The sequence below is a fragment of the Manihot esculenta genome, chromosome 1 (genome assembly GCF_001659605.2).
Source record: "Manihot esculenta cultivar AM560-2 chromosome 1, M.esculenta_v8, whole genome shotgun sequence".
Lineage (NCBI taxonomy): Eukaryota > Viridiplantae > Streptophyta > Magnoliopsida > Malpighiales > Euphorbiaceae > Manihot > Manihot esculenta.
The window spans coordinates 27,830,849-27,854,663 of record NC_035161.2 but is presented as its reverse complement, the minus strand read 5'-3'; the positions used below and the strand labels follow the sequence as shown (position 1 = coordinate 27,854,663).

Below are 23,815 nucleotides of genomic sequence, written 5' to 3'. Positions count from 1 at the left end.
ACCCGCGGCCACTCTTTTTCCTGTAGCCTCCAGGTTTCTTAAGGTCAGGTCTCCCACTTTTAAGCTTCTTTCTCTGACCTTTTGGTTGTAATATCTCGCTGCTCGTTGTTGATAAGCGGCAGTTCGGATTTGGGCTTCTTCCCTGACTTCCTCAAGAGCATCCAGGTTGCTTCTTAACTTATCCTCATTGGTATTTTCACTAACGAATTGAACTCGATGAGTGGGGATCTGCAATTCAACTGGGACTACGGCTTCTATGCCATAAGCAAGTGCAAACGGTGTTTCTTTAGTGGGCGCTTTGGGAGTGGTCCGGAGTGCCCATAGTATGCTATTGAGTTCTTCTGCCCAATTCTCCTTTGCGCCATCCAGCCGTTTCTTTAATCCTTGAAGGATAGCTCTATTAGTCACTTCTGTTTGGCCATTAGTCTGAGGATGAGCCACGGAGGAGAACTTATGCCATATGCCCATGTTCGTCGTGAAGGCTCTGAAAATGCTGCAGTCAAATTGTCTACCGTTGTCTGAGATAAGTACTCTAGGTATGCCAAATCTGCAGATGATATGTCCCCATACAAAATCTATCATCTTACGAGCTGTGATTGTGGCTATTGCTTCTGCCTCTGGCCATTTCGAGAAGTATTCCACAGCCACCACTACAAATTTCCTTTGCCCCGTAGTCTTGGGGAAAGGTCCCAGGATGTCGATTCCCCATTGTGAGAAAGGCCATGGACTGGATATGCTCGCTTGAGGAGTGGCGGGGGTTCTGATGGCGTTGGCAAATCTCTAACATACGTCGCACCTTCGGACAAACTCTTCTGCTTCTTTTTTAACAGTGGGCCAGTAGTACCCTTGCCTGAATATTTTGTTGGCTAATGTCCCTGCTCCCTCGTGAGCCCCACATAGGCCTCTATGTATTTCCTCCATTACCTCTGCAGCTTCTTCCGGACTCACACACCGGAGCCATGGGCTGGACTTCCCTTTTCTATATAAGGTTCCCCTTATTGCTTGGTAGTTGGCAGCGCGAGCTGCTATCTTTCTGGCTTCATCTTTATCTTCGGGGAGCTTGCCCTCCTCCAAGTATCTTAGGTATGGGGTCATCCAAGTTGAGCTATGTTCTACCTGCAGTACCGTGTTTGTCTTTTTAAAAGCAGGTGTGCGGACATGCTGTATATATACCTCATCGGGGAGCTGTTCTAACTCTTCTTTAGTCAACCGACTAAGCAGGTCTGCCTCCTCATTTTCTTCCCGAGGTATTCTTTGGAATCTGATGATAACTCCCCGACCCGTGAGCTCGGCTTCTATAGTTTTTACTTTATCAAGATAGTTCTGCATGATGGGATCCCTAGCCTGATATACTCCCGTAACCTGGTTGATCACCAACTGAGAGTTGCTATTCACCTCGAGGTTGGTTACCCCTACCTCCGAAGCTACCAACATTCCATTTACCATGGCTTCATATTCGGCCATATTGTTAGAAGCTGTAAATTCTAAACGCAAGGCGTAACATATTTTAAAACCTTCTGGCCCTTTAAGCATTATCCCCGTGCCACTACCCTCAGCACCTGATGCTCCGTCTACATACAGCTTCCAGCTAAATTCTTGGGGGGGCTCTTTCTCTCCCCCTTTGCTTGATGTTTCCAAGGATGATCCTCCCTTCTCCTCATTGAATGCGCACTCTGCTATGAAGTCAGCCAGAGCTTGAGATTTTATGGCCGTTCGAGGTCGGTATTCTAGACAGTAAGGGCTAATTTCTACGGACCATGCCAACATCCGCCCTGAAGTTTCCGGTCTACGTAGAATCTTTTTGAAGGGTTGGTCTGTCATTACGACTCCTTGGTGGCTTTCTAGATAAACTCTGAATTTCCGGACTGCCAGCAATAAAGCGTAAGCCAATTTTTCAATGCTCGAATATCTGACCTCAGTGTCTCGGAGTACCTTGCTAACGTAGAAAATAGGTTTCTGTTCTCCTTCTTCCACCCTTACTAGCACTGCGCTGACTGCTTGTTCTGAGGCCGCCAGATATATCAGGAGTTCTTCAACTTTTATGGGACTGCTGAGCACACGGGGCGAGCTAAGATACTTCTTAAGCTCTAGGAAGGCCTTTTGGCAATCTTCTGTCCATTCGAAATTCGGTACTTTTCTCAACTTTTTGAAGAGTGGCAAGCACTTTTCTGCCGACCTCGACATGAATCGGTTGAGCGCCACTACTCTCCCGATTAGTCTCTGAACATCTCTTACACAGGTCGGTTCTGGCATATTCAGTATGGCTTCCACTTTCTCCGGATTAGGCTCAATGCCTTTACCACTCACCATGTACCCCAAGAATTTTCCTCCCCTAATGAAGAAAGCACATTTTGCTGGGTTCAACTTCATTCTGTATTGATCTAACACCCCAAATATTTCTCTCAAATCTGCTATGTGTTGTTGGAAATTTGAACTTTTGACTACCATATCGTCCACATACACTTCCAGATTTTGACCGATCTGGTTTTTGAAGATTTTATTCATCAACCTCTGATAAGTTGCCCCGGCATTTCTCAATCCAAAAGGCATAGCTCTATAACAGTAAGTTCCATCTTCAGTTATAAATGAGGTCTTTTCCTCATCCGACCTTTCCATTGGGATTTGGTGATAATCCGACATAGCATCCAAAGAAGACATATAATCAAAACCGGCCGTTGAGTCGACCATTTTATTAATATCGGGGAGGGGGTAACAATCTTTAGGGCAGACTTTATTTAGGTCGGTAAAATCTATACACATCCTGTATTTGCCATTGGCTTTTTTGACTAACACCGGATTTGCCAACCATTGTGGGTACATGACTTCCCTAATAAAGCCTGCCTCTTCCAGCTTCTGCATTTCCTCCCGGGTGGCCTGCTGCTTCTCTCTTCCCACTACTCTCTTCTTTTGCTTCACTGGTCTGGCCTCGGGGAGGACATTCAATCGGTGTGTCATTACTTTGGGGTCAATTCCCGGCATGTCTGAGGCTTCCATGCGAAAGTCGGTGCGTGACTTCGGATCAGGGCCATGACTTCACCTTTTTGTTCTTCGGTGAGGCTGGCATTAAGGTTGAAGACCTTGTTTGCATCTGCTTCTGACAAGGGGAAGGTTTCCAACTCTCCAACTGGCTCCGTCCGGGCTTCTTTTGTTTCATCTCTGACCTCCAGAACTTCCGAGTCGAGTGCTTCTCCAGTTGAGCTCGGCTCTATTACTGTGGCCAAGTATACCGCCCTTGCTTCTTCTTGGCTGCCCCGGACCATTCCCACTCCTTCTTCCGTTGGGAACTTGAGTGTCAAATACCTGATGCTAGTGACAGCTTCAAAGTCGAACAACGCCGGTCTCCCCAAAATCGCATTGTAGCTCAGTGGGAGCTTGACCACCAAAAACACCTCATAATGGGTGCGAGCTCGGGGTGCTTCTCCCAGGGTAAGAGCTAGCTTCACCTTTCCTTCTACAAGTACTGGTGCTCCTCCGATCCCCTTGATTGGCGACTGGTCCCGAACCAGCTGTTCTTCTGGGATTCTCATCTGCTGGAAAACCCGATAGGGCAGCAAGTTGACCTTACTCCCGTCATCTACCAGAACCTTCTTTACTCGAAAATTATTAATGACAGCCTCAATGACGAGCGCATCATCATGGGGCATCTGAATGCCTTGTGCATCTTCCGGGGAGAAAGCGATAGTCATGGGAGAGTGCTCAACGATCTGCAGGACTTCACTATTGCTGGTCTCCCCTTCCCGGTTTCTCTTCTTTCCTCGACGGCTCATCCGTCCTCCTGTTCCTCCAACAATCATGTTGATGGTCCCGCTGGACCCATCATTCACTGGTCCAGCTCCTATTCTCCTAGGCGTCTGAGTTGTCGGACCAGGCTGAGGCCTCTGTCCCTCTAGTTTCTTTACAAAATTTTTGAGATGCCCCCTTTTGATCAGCCTCTCAATCTCCGCGATTAACTGAAAACAGTTATTCGTATCGTGCCCATGGCTCCGGTGATACTGACAATACTTATCAGGATTTCTTTGATCTGCTTCCGACTTCATGGGTTTGGGCCACTGGAGGAACTCCTTATCCTGGACTGCCATGAGCACTTCGGCTCTAGAAGCGTTGAGGGGGGTTGGTTTCTCGGGAACCCAAGGAGGGAGCACTCTTGGTTCAAGGGCCCGAGGAGGAGGAGGAGGCCTTTGATCCCTTCTCTCCCAGGCTTGCTTGTACGGCTCAGGCCTCTTTCCGTGTTTCTTCTCGTGTTTCTCTAGCCTCCTCTCCTCCGGGACTTTCTCTTTTCCTGCCATTCCTTTAGCAAATCTACTAGTCACTAAGGCGTCATCCTGCCTTATATACTTTTCCGCCCTCTTCATCAACTCGGCCAGTGAGGTCGAAGGTTTTCTGCTCAAAGAACCAAAGAACTCGGCAGAGGTTGTCCCCTTTTGCATGGCCTCTACCGCCCTTCCTTCATCCAGCTCGGGAATCTGCAGGGCCTCCATATTGAAGCGAGCAACATACTCCCTGAGTGATTCACCTTCTTTCTATTTCACTGTTTCCAGATAGCTCGTCTTCTTATCTGCTGGTACCCCGGCTATGAACCGGCTGATGAAGCGGGTGGCAAGATCTCCAAAACTTTTAATGCTTCCGGCCTCCAGGCTGTTGAACCACGCCCGCGCTGGTCCCAAGAGCGTTGTTGGGAACACCTTACACATTAAGGCATCTGACAGGGTTTGCAACTCCATGAAGGTCTTATAATTCATGACATGCTCTCTCGGGTTACCAGCTCCATTATAGGCCGCCATCGGCGGCATCATAAACTTCTTGGGAACGGTCTCCTACTGTACTATCTTTGAGAAAGGGGAAGAAGTGGGCAAAGAGGTTTGGCTCTGGTCTTTCTTACCTAGCTCGGCTAAGAGCTGCTCCTTCAACCTTTTCAACTTTTGGTCCATTTTTTCGTCTGCTGAACCGGATCTTCCCTCCAAGCTGCATTCCTCTTCTTCTGCTGCAGTTCCCGTTGTTTCGGCAGAATAGTTGTCCGCCCCTTCATTTTCTATCATCTCTCTTGCCCTCCTCCCATGGATTCGGGCCTCCGGTTCTTCCTCTTCCCCAGTATCACGGCTGTTAGTTTGGGGGCGGTCAAAGGTAGGTCGGGGTTCATTGGTTCTGGGTTCCTCCACCACTGGGAGTGCATTCACTGGGGTGCTAAGGCCCCTCTGTTGCATTATCTGCCCCAACCAGTGAGCAGTAGTCTGTAGCTGGAGAGCCATGGTTTGAATGTCCTGGTTAGACAGGGTCATGGTGGGAGTATTCCCTGCCAAGCTTGGCGAGGTATTAAGAGGAATAGGCGTTTGGTTATTCAACGTTGTGGGGCTAGAAAAGGAGAACTGCTGCCCATCTTGGGCAGAGCTCAGGTCATTTGGAATGTTAAGGTTACTTTCTTGGTGGTTTGCCATCGTGGATCTCAGTGGGTTTTGAAAGTGAAAACTCCGGTGATGAAAAGATCTCCTTCGTTTCCCACAGACAGCGCCAATTGATGATCTGAGATCCAATAGAATAGGGCTTTACCAGGGTTTTGGTATTGAAAAATAAAACTTAAACTTTCTGGGGAGGGGGTTCCCCTTTTATCCATTTCGCTATGCTTGTTGGTGACGTGTAAAGGCCTTTCCATGATTGGAACACGCGTCTCTGACATATAGATTCTGGCGTACGAGGGTATCAGCCGCCTGCTCCATGCGTAACAACCTCTGATTCTCCTCGTGCGTACGCTTGAACGGATCTGCTAGGTTGTCTGGATATGGCTCTGGAAACTGGGCTGGGTCGAGAGTCGGGCCGGACGCTGAACCTGAGTGGAGAGGGCCTATTAGTCGCGGACTGGGCTGATCTGAGTGAAGAAGCTGGGTTGAGCCCGGCCTTGAAGGTTGAATGGGCCGGGCTTGTTGTACATATCAGGTGCGTGGGCCTCTACGTTATGGGCCTTTGGCTGTGGTCAAGCCTCTGATCTGGGGTGGAGAAATCCAGCGGTCATCAATATTTAACCGTTAGATTATTATTATTTTTAAAATTAAAAATATTAAATTATAATTAAGTATGTATTAATATAATTTTTTATATATAATTAGTTTATATTTAATAAATAATAAAATATTATATTTCACATCTTATTTGAATTTTTAAATTTTAAAATTTAAAAATGAAGTAAAATTATAATCAAATGTAAATGTTAGGATAATTTATTTAAAATTTAAATATTTGAATTAAAATACAAAATGATGTAAATATTGAGCTTCTATTCTTCGACTTATAATTTTTATTTATTTTACTTTTTTATATATATTAAGAAATATATTTTTTTATTAACTTTTCAATTATATATATTTTAAATATATTAAATTTTATTAAATATTAAAAGATATTTTAAAATATTTATTAAAAATAAAATAAAATAAAATAGAATTATAATAGTGAATTTATATATTACTATAATTTAAAAAGAAAATAGGATAATAATTTTAAAATAATTAAAAAAATAAATAATAAATAAAAATTATGAGATAGATTGAGTAAAATATACTGCTAAATTTATTTGATTTTTGAATGCTGACATAGAGTTTTACATGGTAAATGTTCCACCAATAAGATCATGTCATTGTTTGGTTTGATTCATAATTAGCATATATTCATTTAAAGTTTCAATTGACCTAAGATATGAAATGTTTCTACATAATTTTTAACAAAATTTAAAATATTGGTTACATAATAACAAATTAATTAATTAAATAGTTGATTTATTTAATTTTTTTGAACTGAAAATCGGGAATTGGAGGAGTAAAATTTGAGATCTCTCAGATTTATTCAGATACACTTACCATTAGGTTAAATACGCGAGTGTTGGTTGATTTATTTTTTTATCATAGACTTTTCATTACTTTTATCTTTTCTTTTCATTTTAAGAGAATAGATCCTATATATTTGGTTGAATGGACTTTTCTTATGATCATGAAGCAAAAATAGAAAGAGACATAGAGATCATGGCATCTTAGCACTTTGTCTATTTTTAGCTGCATAAATGCGAGAAATTCTCCTATTCTCACTTTTTTAAGTATTTTTTATATAAAGTATCTTATACCTCTATAAATTAGAATCCTTTAGTGGAGAAAAAGGTAAGCAACTAATCAAAGAACCCTGAACAAATAAATCAACGGGAGGAAGTAACTACAAAATGGCAAGAGGAAGATATATTGATGCAATTTATTGTGTCCTCATTGCCATTTTTGTTGTTGCAACCACCGTTAGCTCTGATGATATAACACCAATACCCGCTGACGATTCTAAGGTAAGTAATTGGTTCCAAACTAATGTTAAACCTTGGAGAAGTCGTAAAGGTACCTTAGATCCCGCTCTTGAAGCTGCTGAGGCTAAATCCAAAATAATTATAGTCTCAAAAGATGGAAAAGGGGAGTTTAAGACGGTTACTGATGCCATTAATAGCGTTCCGCCAAAAAATAAACAACGTGTAATTATAAAAATTGGTCCTGGAGTCTACATTGAGAAGATCCAAATTGAAAGAACTAAGCATTTTATTACATTCCTTGGAGATCCTAAAGCCATGCCCACCTTGGCATTTAATGGCACCGCTTATGAGTATGGAACTCTTGCCAGTGCTTCCGTAGCTATAGAGTCTACTTATTTCATGGCAGTTAATATTATTTTTAAGGTATTTACATATAAACATACACATATGTCTTAATTATCACTTTATTTTATTTAATAATTTTTGTTCTTGTGATTTATTATTTTATCTCTTTCTTTGTTGTAGAATACTGCACCAGGACCTGATTCGAAGAAGCCGGGAGCTCAAGCAGTTGCATTAAGAGTCGGTGGTGACAAGGCAGCTTTTTATAATTGCAAAATATTTGGATTTCAAGACACATTATGTGATGATAGAGGACGCCATTTTTACAAAAATTGTTACGTTCAAGGCACTGTTGATTTTATTTTTGGAAGAGGAAGGTCACTTTATTTGGTGAGAATATATATATTAACATTGTTTTTTTGAAAAATAATATATTAAATAAAAATTAACTATTATACCTTATTTTAAATACAGGAATCACATATAAATGTAGTAAAGAGGAAGGGATCGACATACATCACAGCACAAGCAAAGCAGAACAAAACAGAAGTTTATGGTTACTCATTTGTACAATGCAAAATAACAGGAAGGGGATCTCGAGCATATTTGGGACGAGCATGGAGGGCGATGCCTGAGGTAGTCTTCTCTTATACTCAAATGGGTGCAGTTATTGATCCTCTTGGATGGTCAAATAATAGGCTACCTGAAAGAGAAAGGTAAATTAAATTATCTTTAACCTTAAACTCTAAGAGAGATAAAAATAATAATAAATTAATTAAGATGAATTATTTGAAATGCAGGACGGTTTTCTTTGCCGAATATAAAAATTCAGGACCCGGATCAAATCTTAAAAGACGTGTTAAATTCGCCAAGAAGCTAACGGATAGAGAAGCAAAACACTTTCTCTCTCTTGGCTATATTCAGGGTTCTGAATGGTTGCTTCCACCTCCAATGTAATTTATATTTAATTATCAAAGAATAATTTTTTCTCAAAACAATATAATTGAATATTCAATGGCAAGAAAAATTACTCTATCTCTTTTTCTTATTATTATTATTATATTTTTTGAGGGCATTTATGTTGGTGGGGAGAGAAATGGGATTATCCGAAATATTAATCATAAAAACTTATATAAAATTAAATGTAATATTATCTTATTTTAAGTTACTATTAATATTATTAATATTTTTCTCACATTTTTAGTAAAAATAAGGCAATATATCATTTTTGAAAATAAATTTAAAAATGTAAGTTAAATTAAATTATGGGTGCTTACTATAGTAAAAAAAAATGCAACAAACATTTAAAAAACTTTAGTTTATATAAATTATATTAACATGAATAATTATAATTCAAAAAAAAAATTATAGTTTGTTGACGACCAACTAAAAAGATTAATTTAATACCATTACAAAAGTAGCTTTATATTTAATTTATTGATTATGATTTATGTCCTCTTTGTGGAGTTGCAAGTGAATCTGTTTTGCATGCTCTACGAGATTGCCAACATGTGAAACAAATTTGGAATTCCCTTTTACCTATCAATTTTGTTTCTTCATTTTTTGATATTTTGATTGTGTCTTTATGGCTATCTGCTAATATAGAAAAAGTAGGGTTATTGGCTAATGGAATACCATAGGATGTGCTTTTTAGTTCGGCTGTTTGGTGGTTATGGAAGCGAAGAAACTTGTTGGTTTTAATGAGAATAATGACCAGGATACTATTGATGCGTCCTTTGTTCAGCTTCGAGTAAAAGAATATGTTCATGCATGGAGGTTTTCGATGCAGGCTGGGTCTGGACCGAGAGGCCGGTCTTTGAAATATGTTGGGTGGAAGCCACCAGAAACAGGCTGGGTGGTAGTGAATTCCAATGGTAGTGCATTGTTGTCAGCAGGAAAGGCAAGTTGTGCAGGTTGTTTTCGAAACAATGAAGGTAGATGGCTTTTGGGCTTTTAACGGTTTTTGGGCAATTGTGAAACAATGGAAGCTGAGCTATGGGGAATATATTATGCTTTAGTATTAGCATGGGATTCAGGGTAGAAGAAGATTGAAGTTCAAACGGATTCTCAACTCGCGTTAGATTTACTTGCAGGTAGAGGTGCAGGAGTTTTTAGAGTTGCTAATTTGGTGAGGAATTGTCGTGATCTTATCAATAGAAGCTGGGAAGTCAAGATGGTAAAAATTTACAGGGAAGCAAATGCGGTAGCGAATCGTTTGACTAGTTTAACTATTGGTGATAATTTTAATTTGAAAATTCATCAATGGCCTCCTGTTACTATTAAATTTTTACTCGATGCTGATAGGTTGGGGCTTTCATGGCCTAGATTAATAAAATAAGGGCTATATCCCTCTTTTTCTAAAAAAAAAAAAATAATATTCTTATCACATTATATATATATATATATATATATATATATATATTAATTCAATACTATTATTTGAGTATTTGGATAATAATATTTAATAGTGAATGTGAAATTATTATCTTAATTTTATTAATACAATAATTACAATAATTTAAAATTATTGTAAAAAAAATTAATTTTTACTATATATACACTATACTTAAAAAAATCAACTAAATTATCAAATATTAAAGGCAACCCGATAAATATAGGATTTTTACACAGTAAGGTTTCACAATAAGACCATTTCATTATTTGGTTTGATTCATAATTAGCATATATAAGCTTTAAAGCCCACAACCATTAAAATTCCAAAATCAATCAAATTAATATTTTATATAATTTTAGTTTATTCCATTAAAATCATAATTTTAATTTATTTATTAACATTATTCTTACATAAATAGTATAGGAGTAAGTTTTATTTTAAAATTATATTTAGAATTATATTAAAATTCTTATTCTTTATTATAATTTCATAAGTCGAAATCGTATTGCTCTTTGCACACGAATATTTTATGAAAATAACTATTTTCAAATCTCATTATTATTTAAAATTGATGTGTTACCTTTTTAATTAGAATTTTTTTACTATTTTTTCTTTTCATTTAGGGTTACAACTATAATTTTTTTTATATTTCATTAGTTTTCTGCAGTTCATTTGATAAAGAGGGATCAATCTTTTTTTTTATCGACTGTGAATTCACTCTTTCCATTATCGATAAATATAATTAGTTGTTTTATCAATTTTTTCCTGAATAGATTTAAACTTTATAAAAAGAAAGTATCAAACAAATTTAATTTCACAAACAAATTTAATTTCACTTTTTGCTGTATGAGTTTTCTTTTCTTTAGTGTTTACAAATTTCTATTGGCTTGCAATTTTGAGGAACAACTGCCTTAAAGGAGTGTGCTTTTGCTTGTTGGGTTAGAGAAGGATGTCATCTCAAGAGATTAAAAGTCAGTAGTCCATCTTTGGCTGCCACCCTTGACTATTAAAGGGTGAAAGTTGTAGACTATAATTTTCTTCTCACCTTTCTCCTTCTTACGCTCTATGAAAACTTTTCAGTAGTTTTACCGAAGCAATCCCGGCAACAATTTTCTTATATCCATTTTTTGTTATTTTTTCTCTCTTTTCTGAGATTCGTCCTGTATGTTTTCTTAGGCTGGGTGTTTAGAATCATGGTTGTATATGTTAGAGCCTTAATCCATGCAATTTTATACTAAATTAATGAATACATCCGATAAAAAAAAGTTATTATCTTTTAGTGAGTTGATTTTTTTGGGCCCATTGCATTAAAAAAATTGTGATTTTTTATTTAATTTATTAGATAAATTTCTCTATATATATCAATAATTATAAATATTTTATAATAAACATATTATTAATCTAAAATAGCATGTATATATAAAATAATAAAAAGTAACAGATATGTTACAAATTTTCCTTAATCACTTCTGAAAACTAAATCCATGGAAGTGAAAAATTACATATTTAACCATTAAATTATTATTATTTTTAAAATTAAAAATATTAAACTATAATTAAGTATGTATTAATATTATTTATATATATATAATTAGTTTATATTTAATAAATAATAAAATATTATATTTCACATCTTATTTGAATTCTCAAATTTTAAATTTTAAAAATTAACAAAAATTATAATCAAATCTAAATGTTAAGATAATTTATTTAAAATTTAAGCATTTAAATTAAAATGCAAAATGATGTAAATATTGAGTTTCTACTTTTGGACTCGTAATTTTTATTTATTTTATTTTTTATATATATTAAGAAGTATATTTTTTATATTAACTTTTCAATTATACACATTTTAAATATATTAAATTTTATTAAATATTTAAAAATATTTTGAAAAATTTATTAAAAATAAAATAAAATAAAATAGGATTATAATAGTAAATTTATATATTATTATAATTTAAAAAGAAAAATGGATAATAATTTAAAATAATTAAAAAAATAAAAAATAAATAACAATTATGAGATAGAAGAATTAAAATATACTGCTAAATTTATTTGATTTTTGAATGCTGACATAGAGTTTTACATGGTAAATGTTCCACCAATAAGATCATCTCATTGTTTGGTTTGATTCATAATTAGTATATATTCATTTAAAGTTTCAATTGACCTGAGATATGAAATGTTTCTACATAATTTTTAACAAAATTTAAAATATCGGTTATGCATTTACGAATTAATTAATTAAAGGGTTGATTTTTTTTTTAATTGGTAATTGGGGATTTGGAGAGTAGAATCTGAAACATGTCAAATTTATTCAGATACACTTACTATCATGTTAAATATGTGAGTACTCATTGATTTATTTTTTATCATGGACTTTTCATTACTTTTATCTTTCTTTTCATTTTAAGAGAATAGATCCTATACATTTGGTTGAATGGACTTTTCTTATGATCATGAAGCAAAAACGGAAAGAGATATTGAGATCATGACATCTTAGCACTTTGTCTATTTTTGTATGGTGGGGATGTTTCTCATATACAATCCAGTCAATTTTCAGAATATGCAGACCTCTTTGGCAGATTCATGACATTCTTTAGAGGGGGATGTTGTTGTTCCTGATAAGCTTGATGAGGAGATTGCAGCCCGAATAAATGATGATGCTAAAAAAAGGCAAAAAAACACTAAATAACATTCTTACAGGTTTTCCTTCCTCTCAACAAGATGTCTCTAACAACACCCCTACGAATGTTAATTTGATAGGCAACAGTGAAGCGGCTCATCCCGTCAAAGGTCGGGATAGCCGAAAGCAATGATCGTCTTGTGTTGAAACTGCCGAGAACTCGACAATTCTCGGACAGTTAATGCATTGAAGGATTTGGTTACTAGTTACAAGTCGGACATTTTATTTTTTATGGAAACAAAAGCTCTTAGTTCTCGTATGAATTTTTTTCGTAGTTTTTTATATTTTGATGGTTGCTTCTCAGTCAATAGACAATGATTGGGAAGAGACCTTTCGTTAATGTGGAAGAGTCATGTGTCTATTTCTGTGGTTGGCTTTTTTTCAAATTTTATTGATTCAGTTGTTTCGGAAGGTAATGTTCAATGGGGTTTACTAATTATTATGGGTTTTCGGAATCACAACGACGACGTCAGTCTTAGAACCTTATTGGAGCTTTATCTCGTAGAATCTCTCTTCCGTGGCTTTGTTCGGGAGACTTTAATGATTTATACTCGAGAGATGAGAAAGAAGGAGGAGCATTTTTGCTAAATTATCTTATACAGGGGTTTAGACGGTCACTTGAAAAGTATTTTTGCCAAATTATCTTATGCAGGGGTTTCATTTTGAATGATTGTAAATCTTTATTAGACTCTAAAACTGATATTTCTGTTAGATGGGTTCGTCGTAATACTATTCTAACCGCTCATACTTTAACTAGAGAATCTATTAGGTATAATTGACTCGCGGTTGTTGAAGCCGGTCAAAAATAATCTTTCCGGTTATCAACAATATTACTACTGCAGATAATGGCAAAGGATTGAATCCACAGAGAATTGAAAACTTACATATTATTCTTATCAAGACCAAGGAAATTACCTGAAACATAAATAAACTGAAACGAGATAAATCTGAAACCAACTAAACTAAAAGTAAAATGGGGGGTTTTGAGATTGATTCAATTTAACAGCTACTGAAAGCAATTAAATAAGCGAATAATAAAATAAAAAGGAAATCAAATATGAGAAAGGTCTAGTTGAAGAGTTGGATCAACTTCAATTGTTGGGATTGATCATTGAAACTTATGTTCTTTTGATTGATTCAATAGATTAGTTATGGAGATGGAAGACGCTTCTCACCACCATGTCTCTCCTTAATATTAAACCAATTAGAGAACGTCCTCTAATTAATTACTAATTAACAAGTTGCCAAGGAATGTCCTTAGGCCTTAGGTATCAAAATAACTGTTAATTGCATGAAGAGATAGAGAGATCCAATCCTAGATACTCAAACGCATGGGATGTTGCTAGATCATACAATTTCCTTAGCTTTTACACCAAGTGTTCTTATGTTTGAATAATCCAAGCAATTACGGACTCAAAATTATCCAAACTAACAATATATTACCTTGCAATCAAGAATCAAGTGGCTAATTTGATCAAAACAACAAAGCAATAATAGAATCAAGCATGAAACTGTATGAATATTGAATAACAAAAAGATGAACAATATATGATCAAGTCTCACAATCCATAAAACAACCAAAGTTTCAACCAATCTTCAACTAGAATAAAAGGTTTCAGCCACTCATGGCTGAAACAAAACCAAAAATAAAGAAAGGAAGAAGAAGAGATGTAGTCACTTGCAATCCCGTAGGTGTGTCTAAGGGAGGTAGAAAAAGCATGGGGAGGCTCCTTATGTATCTTTTTATAGTTGAAAGTGTTGCCCTAGGTCTCTTTGTTGCCCAAGAGGTGCTTACTGCCCAAGTTGTGTCTGAAAAGGAAAAAATCGTGTTACAAGCTCTTCAGAAGGAAGGTGTGCGCGCGGATGGCTTGTGCAAAGGGAAAGATATGCTGTCCAATCTTTCCTTTTTAGGTGAAGCCTTCGTTTGAATTTCAAATCTTGAATGCTGAATGCAAGAGAGGCAAATGCGTCTTTTTGAAATCTTGCTGCCTAAATAGGAAGATTTGACTGCTGCAGTGTGCGTGCACATCTTTAAACAAGGAAAGAAAGATATGCAATTTGAATTTCAAATAATCTTTTAACTGAGCTTTCCTTATTTGAAAACTTTCCTTTTCTGAAAACATTCCTTATTTGAAAACTTTCCCTTTTTGCACTTTTCATATTTGACACTTTTTGACAGTTTTAAGAGCATTTTCGTCAGATTGTCTCTTTACACCTAATATCTGCAAAACAAGATTAAAACCACAAAATTAAACAGAAATTGTGTAAATAAATATCAATAACATTATAATAAAATGGTCTAAATTATGCTCTATCAATAATCGTCTCTCAATTTAGGAATGATATCTTTTTTTATTTCATGAAATTTTATTAATACAATTAATAGTTTTGCTTTAAAAAAAGCAGCTCTATAAATATAGGACTTTTACATTGTAAGGTCTCACAATAAGAACATTTCATTATTTGGTTTGATTCATAATTAGCATATATAAGCTTTAAAGCCCACAACCATTAAAATTCCAAAATCAATCAAATTAATATTTTATATAATTTTAGTTTGTTCCATTAAAATCATAATTTTAATTTATTTATTAATATTATTCTTACATAAATAATATAGGAGTAGTTTTATTTGAAAATTATATTTAGAATTATATTAAAATTTTAATTCTTTATTATAATTTCATAAGTTGAAAACGTATTGCTGCTTACACACGATATTTTATGAAAAGGGTTATTTTCAAATTCTACCATTATTTAAAATCGACGGGTTAATTTTTTAATCAGAACTCTCTCTACTATTTTTCCTTTTCATTTAGGGTTACAACCCTTTTGTTTGTCATTCTATTAGCTTTCTCCTGCTCATTTGCCATGAGACCAACCTTTTCCTTATCCATTGAGGATTCACTCAATGAATGTAAATAGTTATTTTATCAATTGTTTTTTCCAACTAGATTTGAGTTTCATAAAAAGAGAGTGTCATGCAAATTTATTTTCACTTTTGCTGTATGAGTTTTCTTTTCTTTAGTGTTTACAAATTTCTATTGCCTTGCAATTTTGAGGAACAACTTTCTCAAAGAAGTGCTTTTGCTTGTTGGGTTAGAGAAGGAGGTCATCTCAAGAGATTAAAAGTCAGTAGTTCATCTTTGGCTGCCACCCTTGACTATTAAAAACCGAAAGTTGCAGACTATAATTTTTTTTCTCACCTTTCTCCTTCTTACGCTCTATGAAATCTTTTCAGTGGTTTTACCCAAGTAATCCCGGCGACAATTTTCTTATATTCATTTTCTGCCATTTTTTCTCCCTTTTTCTGAGATTCGTCTCGTATATTTTCTTAAGCCGGGTTTTAAAAATCATGGTTGTATATGTTAGAGCCTTAATCCATGCAATTTTATACTAAATAAATGAATACATCTGATAAAAAAAAATTGTTATCTTTTAGTGAGTTGGTTCTTTTGGGGCCATTGCATTAGAAAAATTGTGATTTTTTATTTGATTTATTAGATAAATTTGTGTTATTAGTTGCAAAATTTATTCTGTCTCCAATCTTTTTAATTAGAAAGAAATCCAAATTAAAGTTAAATAATTTTAAATTTAAAATTAAAGAAATTAAAAAATAGAAAAAAGTTGATACACAATAAAAACAAAACCAATTGGATGAAAAATATTCTAAATTTATATCATTTTGTATTTTAATTTAAATGTTTAAATTTTAGATAAATTGACTTTATATTTAGATGTAATTTTAATTTATTTTCAAAATCAAAATTAAAAAATAAACTACACATGTCATTCACACCTTCAATATTAATAGATTTTATTTTACATCAATAATTATAAATATTTTATAATAAATATATTATTAATTTAAAATAGCATATATATATATATATATAAAATAATAGAAAAAACATATATGTTACAAATTTTCCTTAATCATTGCTGTAAAACTAAATTCATACAGTTAGATTATCATTATTTTTAAAATTAAAAATATTAGTTAACTACAATTAAGTATGTATTAATATTATTTATATATATATAATTGGTTTACATTTAATAAACAATAAAATATTATATTTAACATCTCATTTGAACTCTCAAATTTTAAATTTTAAAAATTAATAAAAATTATAATCAAATGTAAATATTAAGTTAATTTATCTAAAATTTAAATATTTGAATTAAAATGCAAAACGATGTAAATATTGAACTTTTACTTTTTCACCTCATGATTTTTATTTATTTTATTTATATATATATAAATTAAGAAGTATAAATTAAGAAGTATATTTTTTATTAACTTTTCAATTATATGCATTATAAGTATATTAAATTTTATTAAATATTAAAAAATATTTTTAAAAATTTATTAGAAATAAAATAAAATTAAATAAGATTATAATAGTTAATTTATATATTATTGTCGATTAAAAAGAAAATGAAGAATAATTTTAAAATAATTAAAAAAATAAAAAATAAAAAATAAATAAAAATTATGAGAAGGAAGGAATAAAATATACTGCTAAATTTATCTTTACATGGTAAATGTTCCACCAATAAGATCATCTCATTGTTTGGTTTGACTCATAATTAGCATATATTCATTTAAAGTTTCAATTGACCTAAGATATGAAATGTTTCTACATAATTTTTAACAAAATTTAAAATATCGGTTATATATTAATGAATTAATTAATTAATTAAATGGTTGATCATCGACTCTTAATTACTTTTATCTTATCTTTTCTTTTCATTTTAAGAGAATAGATCCTAGATATTTGGTTGAATGGACTTTTCTTATGATCATGAAGCAAAAACGGAAAAGGACATAGAGATCATGACATCTTAACACTTTGTCTATTTTTAGCTACATAAATGCGCTAAATTCTCCTATTCTCACTTTTTAAGTATTTTTTATATAAAGTATTTTATACTTCTATAAATTAGAATTGTTTAGTAAAGAAAAAAGCAAGCAACCAATCAAAGAACTCGGAACAAATAAATCAACGGGAGGAAGTAACTACAGAATGGTAAGAGGACGATATATTGATGCAACTTACTGTGTCCTCATTGCCATTCTTGTTGTTGCAACCACCGTTAGCTCTGATGATATAACACCAATACCAGCCGACGATTCTAAGGTAAGTAATTGGTTTCAAACAAACGTTAAACCTTGGAGAAGTCGTAAAGGCACCTTAGATCCTGCTCTTGAAGCTGCTGAGGCTAAATCCAGAATAATTATAGTCTCAAAAGATGGAAAAGGAGAGTTTAAGACAGTTACTGATGCCATTAATAGTGTTCCGTTAAACAATAAACAACGTGTAATTATAAAAATTGGTCCTGGAGTCTACACTGAGAAGATCCAAATCGAAAGAACTAAGCATTTTATTACTTTCCTTGGAGATCCTAAAGCCATGCCCACCTTGGCATTTGGTGGCACCGCTCATGAGTATGGAACTCTTGCCAGTGCTTCCGTAGCTATAGAGCCTAATTATTTCATGGCCGTTAATATTATTTTTAAGGTATTTACATATAAGCATACATATACACGCATATGCCTTAATTATCACTTTATTTTGCTTAATAATTTTTGTTCTTGTGATTTATTATTTCATTTCTTTCTTTGATATAGAATACTGCACCAGGACCTAATTCGAAAAAGCCGGGAGCTCAGGCAGTTGCATTGAGAGTTAGTGGTGATAAGGCAGCTTTTTATAACTGCAATATGCTTGGATTTCAAGATACATTATGTGATGATAGAGGACACCATTTTTACAAAAATTGTTACATTGAAGGCACTGTTGATTTTATTTTTGGAAGAGGAAGGTCACTTTATTTGGTGAGAATATATATATTAACATTGTTTTTTTAAAAAATAATATATTAAACAAAAATTAACTATTATACTTTATTTTAAATGCAGGAATCACACATAAATGTAGTAAATAATAAGGGACTGACATTCATCACAGCACAAGCAAAGGAGAACAAATCAGAAAATTGGGGTTACTCATTTGTACAATGCAAAATAACAGGAAGTGCATCTGGAACATATTTGGGACGAGCATGGAGGGCGATGCCTGAGGTAGTCTTCTCTTATACTGAAATGGGCGCGGTTATTAATCCTCTTGGATGGTCAAATAATAAGCGACCTGAAAGAGAAAGGTAAATTATCTTTGACCTCAAACTCGAAGAGAGATATAAATGATAATAAATTAATTAAGATGAATTATTTGAAATGCAGGACGGTTTTTTTTGCGGAATATCAAAATTCAGGACCAGGATCAAATCTTAAAAAACGTGTTAAATTTGCCAAGAAGCTAACGGATAGAGACGCAAAACACTTTCTCTCTCTTGGCTATATTCAGGGTTCTAAATGGTTGCTTCCACCTCCAATGTAATTTATTTTTAATTATTAAAGAATAATTTTTTGTCAAAACAATATAATTGAATATTCAAATGGCAAGAAAAATTACTCTCTCTTTTTCTTATTATTATTATTATATTTTTTGAGGGCACTTATGTTGGTTGGAAGAGAAATGGGATTATCCGAAATATTAGTCATAAAAACTTATATAAAATTAAATGTAATATTATCTTATTTTAAGTTTCTATTAATATTATTAATATTTTTCTCACATTTTTAGTAAAAATAAGCCATATGCAATATTGCAATATATCATTTTTGAAAATAAATTTAAAAATGTAAGTTAAATTAAATTATGGGTTCTTACTATAGTAAAAAAAAATGCAACAAACATTTAAAAAACTTTAGTTTATATAAATTATATTAACATGAATAATTATAATTAAAAAAAAAATTATAGTTTGTTGACGACCAACTAAAAAGATTAATTTAATACCATTACAAAAGTAGCTTTATATTTAATTTAATTCTTTTTTTCATTTTAAAATATATTATCTTTTAAATTTTATTTATTTCACAAAAAATATTTTTTCAATTTTTTTAAGATTTGAAATACTTAAGAAAATTAACATTTATTCATTAAAAAAAATCAATTTGAGGAGAATGAAGGAGAAAGTTACTTTTTGACATTTTGAAAATTTATTAACAACTCTATTTATAAATATACTAATATATTTTAATTTTTACATTAAAACTAAACAATAAAAAATAAATTAATTTGCTAGAGAATATCTTCTATAAAAATTATTTTTCATTAAAATATATTTATTTTTTTTTCAATTGGATTCGATTTCATTTTTTTAAAAATGTTTGAGTTTTACTCGAATTTGAATCTTTAAAACTCAAAACCATTTCAATTATATTGATTGAATTTAATTTTTAAAAATATTAACAAAAATAAACCGAATAATGAATCCAACTATATATGTTTTTGTACAATGATAATAGATTGATGAATAATGGCATATAATTATGTTTTAGTATTATAATGATATATGTTTATAAGTGACATGGAACAACTAGCTTTTGGACTATATGTCATATTTGGACCAAACCTAACTTTTGTTATTGACATCCGATGGTCTCACGATAGTTTTTTGAAAAGGAAATTTCGAGACGCACGACTTTTAAAAGTGTAACGATGGCCATATGCTTGATCATAAAGTTCGATATGAAAATTTCATCGTTTAGAAATCAATTTTGCATTTTAATTACTTTTTTGAATATTTTGAGTATTTTTATAATTTTGCTTATTAGGTTTTTATTTCTATTATGAATAGTCTCGTTTAACTATTAAAAACTTACTTTTTCAATTTTTGAGAAATTTCAATAAGATTTTTAGTTTTCTTACCTATCTTTTTTCTTATTTTATTTTAACCAAACGTTATTAGTTAAAACTCTCAACGAAGTATAAATAATCCTTTATCAAGAAGTTTTTGAGTGATTGAAAATTACAATTATATGATTTTTTTTAATTTCTAATTTAAGATGTGTTTTTTTTTATTTATATTATTTAGTAGTTGTTACTTGCCAAATATTAGGGTTAAAATATTTAAATTAAATTTTAGAATACTAATAATAAAGACTAAAAAAATTAAAAGAAAAAAAAATACAACCAAACTGAATGGATTTGAACTGAATTATGGTGGTATGTTACTCCGCTCGTTCTTGAACCTTTTTGGCTTCAATTTTGGATTTAGATTGAATAAGCTTTGGTTGCTAATTTTATTTCATGTTAGTTTATTTTGTTTTGTATTGAACTTTTAATGCAATTTCAATTGCATAATAAAAATATCATTATATATATTTTTAGTTAAAAAATAAAATTTATTCTGCATCAATTTTAATATTTCGTCTAAATTGTCCTTAAAATTTAAAAGTGAACATCGCGAGCACTCACAGACTTAATGTGATGGTAAGTGTATTTAAGTAAATTTAAGAGTTTTCAAGTTCACTCTCTCAATCTCTAAATTTCCATTTCAAAAAAAAAAAAAAAACATCGCTATTGTCAATAAATATTTAATATTATTTAATTTTTTAGTAATAATTTAAAAATAAATTTATACTAAAAAAATAATATTTAATATTCAGCGTTTTATTTTTCTAATTTTTTAAAATTTTTTGAGTTATTTTAAAATTTTTTTTATTTTAATTAACTAATTTTAATTTAATATTTAATTTATAATATAATAAAAATATCATTATATATATTTTTAGTTAAAAATTAAAATTTATTCTGCATCAATTTTAATATTTCATCTAAATTTATATTAAAAAATTAAAAAAAAATTATAACTTGTTATTTAAAAGTAAACATTGTAAGTGCATTCGAATAAACCGGATATATCTCAAGTTCTATTTCCTCAATCCTCAAATCTCTAATTCACAAAAAAAAAATAAATATAGCTATTCTCAATAGATATTTAATATTATTTAATTTTTTAATAATAATTTAAAAATAAATTTATACTAAAAAAATAAAATTTAATATTCAGCGTTTTATTTTTCTAATTTTTTTAAAAATTTTTGAGTTATTTAAAATTTTTTTATTTTAATTTAATATTTAATTTATAATATGATAATTGATAATTTTTTTTAAAACACAATCTAACATAATCATGTTAATTAAACTTTTACAATTTTGAAATTTTTAAAACTATACATATATATATATAAGCTAAAACAAAAATAAAGTTCAAGACATTCTTTATAATTAAAGTGGTTGGAGTTTTTACCTGCTAGTTGAAAGAGGGAAACTTTCTAAATTTATTTATTTGTTATTTTTTTTCTCACTAATTTGATTTTTTTTAATTACTTGTCAAAATATTTAGAGGTATTAATTCAATATAATTTTATAAATATTCACGCATACTGCGAGATTTTGACTAATTAATTTGTACAATAGAATCATTATGATAAATAACTTAGCCATCTGTAGAACTCGAGCAGAAGCTGCCATTGTCACTGTGCAATTGCAATTTTGTTTGATTTGATTTATTACCTAAATTTCTGTTGGCAGTTGCAAAATTTATTCCTTCTCCAATTTTTTAAATTAAAAAAGAATTATAAATAAAGTTAAATAATTTTAAACTCAAACTTGAAGAAATTAGAAAATAGAGAAAAGGTTAATACATAATAAAGATAATATTCTTATCAATTGGAAGAAAAAGTTTTTGAAAACTTGCCGAAGCCGCCAATAGCTCTAGAACTTTTGCCGATTGTGATTCCACCGGAATGTCAGATTCCGGCAATGAGGGTATGGAAGAGGATGATCTTTTGCAACATAATGGCCGTAGGAAGCGTAAAGATGGTGAAGGAGGTTTCTCTTTAGAAGAACAAGACGGTAAAAAGTTTGAGTCTGTTGGACAACCGTCTCCAATGGGTCCTTCGTTTAGGGATATGCTAGTCAATGGGAGTCCTAATAACGAGACTGTGATTGCTGACACAGTTGAAGTGAATGATGAGGAGTCGTATGAGCTTTCTGATGGGGAAGAGGATGAGGAGGATGAAAAGTGCCCTAATATTAAACTTACTAAAATTGAGAAATCTCGTTATTGTAAACCATGGAAGAACTCCTTGATTATCAAGCTGATTGGAAGATCAATAGGGTATGCCTATTTATCGCGAAGGGTGAAGGAACTCTGAAAACCTAAATCCCCTATTGACTTAATTGCTCTGGACAACGATTTTTTCCTTGCTCGATTTAATAGTAGGGAAGATTTTGATTTTGCACTGGAGGGTGGACCATGGATTATAGCTGATCATTATTTGTCAGTTCGCCAATGGTGCCCGGATTTTGATCCATTTAATGTTTCCTTGGAATGCTTGGCAGTTTGGGTTCGATTTCCATGCCTACCAATTGAATATTTTAATGAGGATTTTCTTATGCGATTGGGGAGGAAGATAGGAGATCCTATCAGAGTGGATAATAACACTAGCCGAGTGACAAGAGGGCATTTTGCGAGATTATGTGTTGAAGTTGATGTTACGAAGCCTCTTTTGTCGAAATTCAAGCTGAACCGGAGAGTTCGACGTATTGAATATGAGGCGTTGCATCTGGTTTGTTTTTCATGTGGAATTTTTGGGCATATGAAGGATAATTGTCCTTCGTTGCGGAAAGAGTTGCAGCCAGAGAATGTATAGAATGTGCCTAATTCGATTCATAGTAACCCTGCTCCTAAGGTGGCTTAGTTACCCGAGAATCAGGTGGTTAATCCAGCTGTTTTAGATGATTTTGGTGATTGGATGCTGGTTAAGAAAGATAGAAGACGTAATCAACGTCCTCAGAAAAAACCTGTATTTAAATTTGGGTCAGGTGATCATGGTCCGAGGGAGTCAAACAAGGGTAAATCAATGATGAAGGCCAATAATAATCCCTTTAGTTCTCTAGTTATTCTCCAGGATTCTGAGACTCATATAGAACATAATGCGACTCCACCAGTGGTACAAGATTTTCGTCCTGTCTTGGGCAAGAAAAAGCTACGGGATTCTAAAGGGAAGGGTCAAGTGGTTTCTACTGTGACAAGAGAGGAGACTCCCAATATTGCTTTAGATTCCTATGTGAGATCTAATGGGCCTGCTGTGCAAAGTTCAGTTCTAAAAATTAGAGGGTTTTCGAGTTGATCAGGGGGATCTTCTAGAAAAGCTGCTGCACAAGATGACCATATAGTTGTTCAAGGGAATAATAGA

General features: G+C 32.5%; 2 protein-coding genes across 2 annotated transcripts; both read left to right on the top strand.

Annotated features, from left to right (window-relative positions):
- Positions 1–7,198: 7,198 nt before the first annotated feature.
- On the top strand, positions 7,199–8,569 carry LOC110609517 (putative pectinesterase 63). The gene is made up of 4 exons (XM_021749133.1): positions 7,199–7,693; positions 7,796–8,002; positions 8,087–8,328; positions 8,413–8,569. The coding sequence occupies exons 1-4, from the start codon at positions 7,199–7,201 to the stop codon at positions 8,567–8,569; spliced, it is 1,101 nt and encodes a 366-aa protein (XP_021604825.1).
- A 9,157-nt stretch (positions 8,570–17,726) lies between these two features.
- Positions 17,727–19,100, top strand: LOC110609509 (pectinesterase PPME1). Its single transcript, XM_021749120.2, has 4 exons — positions 17,727–18,221; positions 18,332–18,538; positions 18,623–18,864; positions 18,944–19,100. The coding sequence occupies exons 1-4, from the start codon at positions 17,727–17,729 to the stop codon at positions 19,098–19,100; spliced, it is 1,101 nt and encodes a 366-aa protein (XP_021604812.2).
- Positions 19,101–23,815: the final 4,715 nt, after the last annotated feature.

Bases quoted from the DNA above. Each gene is read 5' to 3' on its own strand.
- LOC110609509 (XM_021749120.2), top strand. From the start codon at position 17,727: ATGGTAAGAGGACGATATATTGATGCAACTTACTGTGTCCTCATTGCC. The intron at 18,222-18,331 runs GTATTTACATAT...TCTTTGATATAG, and splicing joins CCGTTAATATTATTTTTAAG to AATACTGCACCAGGACCTAA. The intron at 18,539-18,622 runs GTGAGAATATAT...TTTTAAATGCAG, and splicing joins GAGGAAGGTCACTTTATTTG to GAATCACACATAAATGTAGT.
- LOC110609517 (XM_021749133.1), top strand. From the start codon at position 7,199: ATGGCAAGAGGAAGATATATTGATGCAATTTATTGTGTCCTCATTGCC. The intron at 7,694-7,795 runs GTATTTACATAT...TCTTTGTTGTAG, and splicing joins CAGTTAATATTATTTTTAAG to AATACTGCACCAGGACCTGA. The intron at 8,329-8,412 runs GTAAATTAAATT...TTTGAAATGCAG, and splicing joins AGGCTACCTGAAAGAGAAAG to GACGGTTTTCTTTGCCGAAT.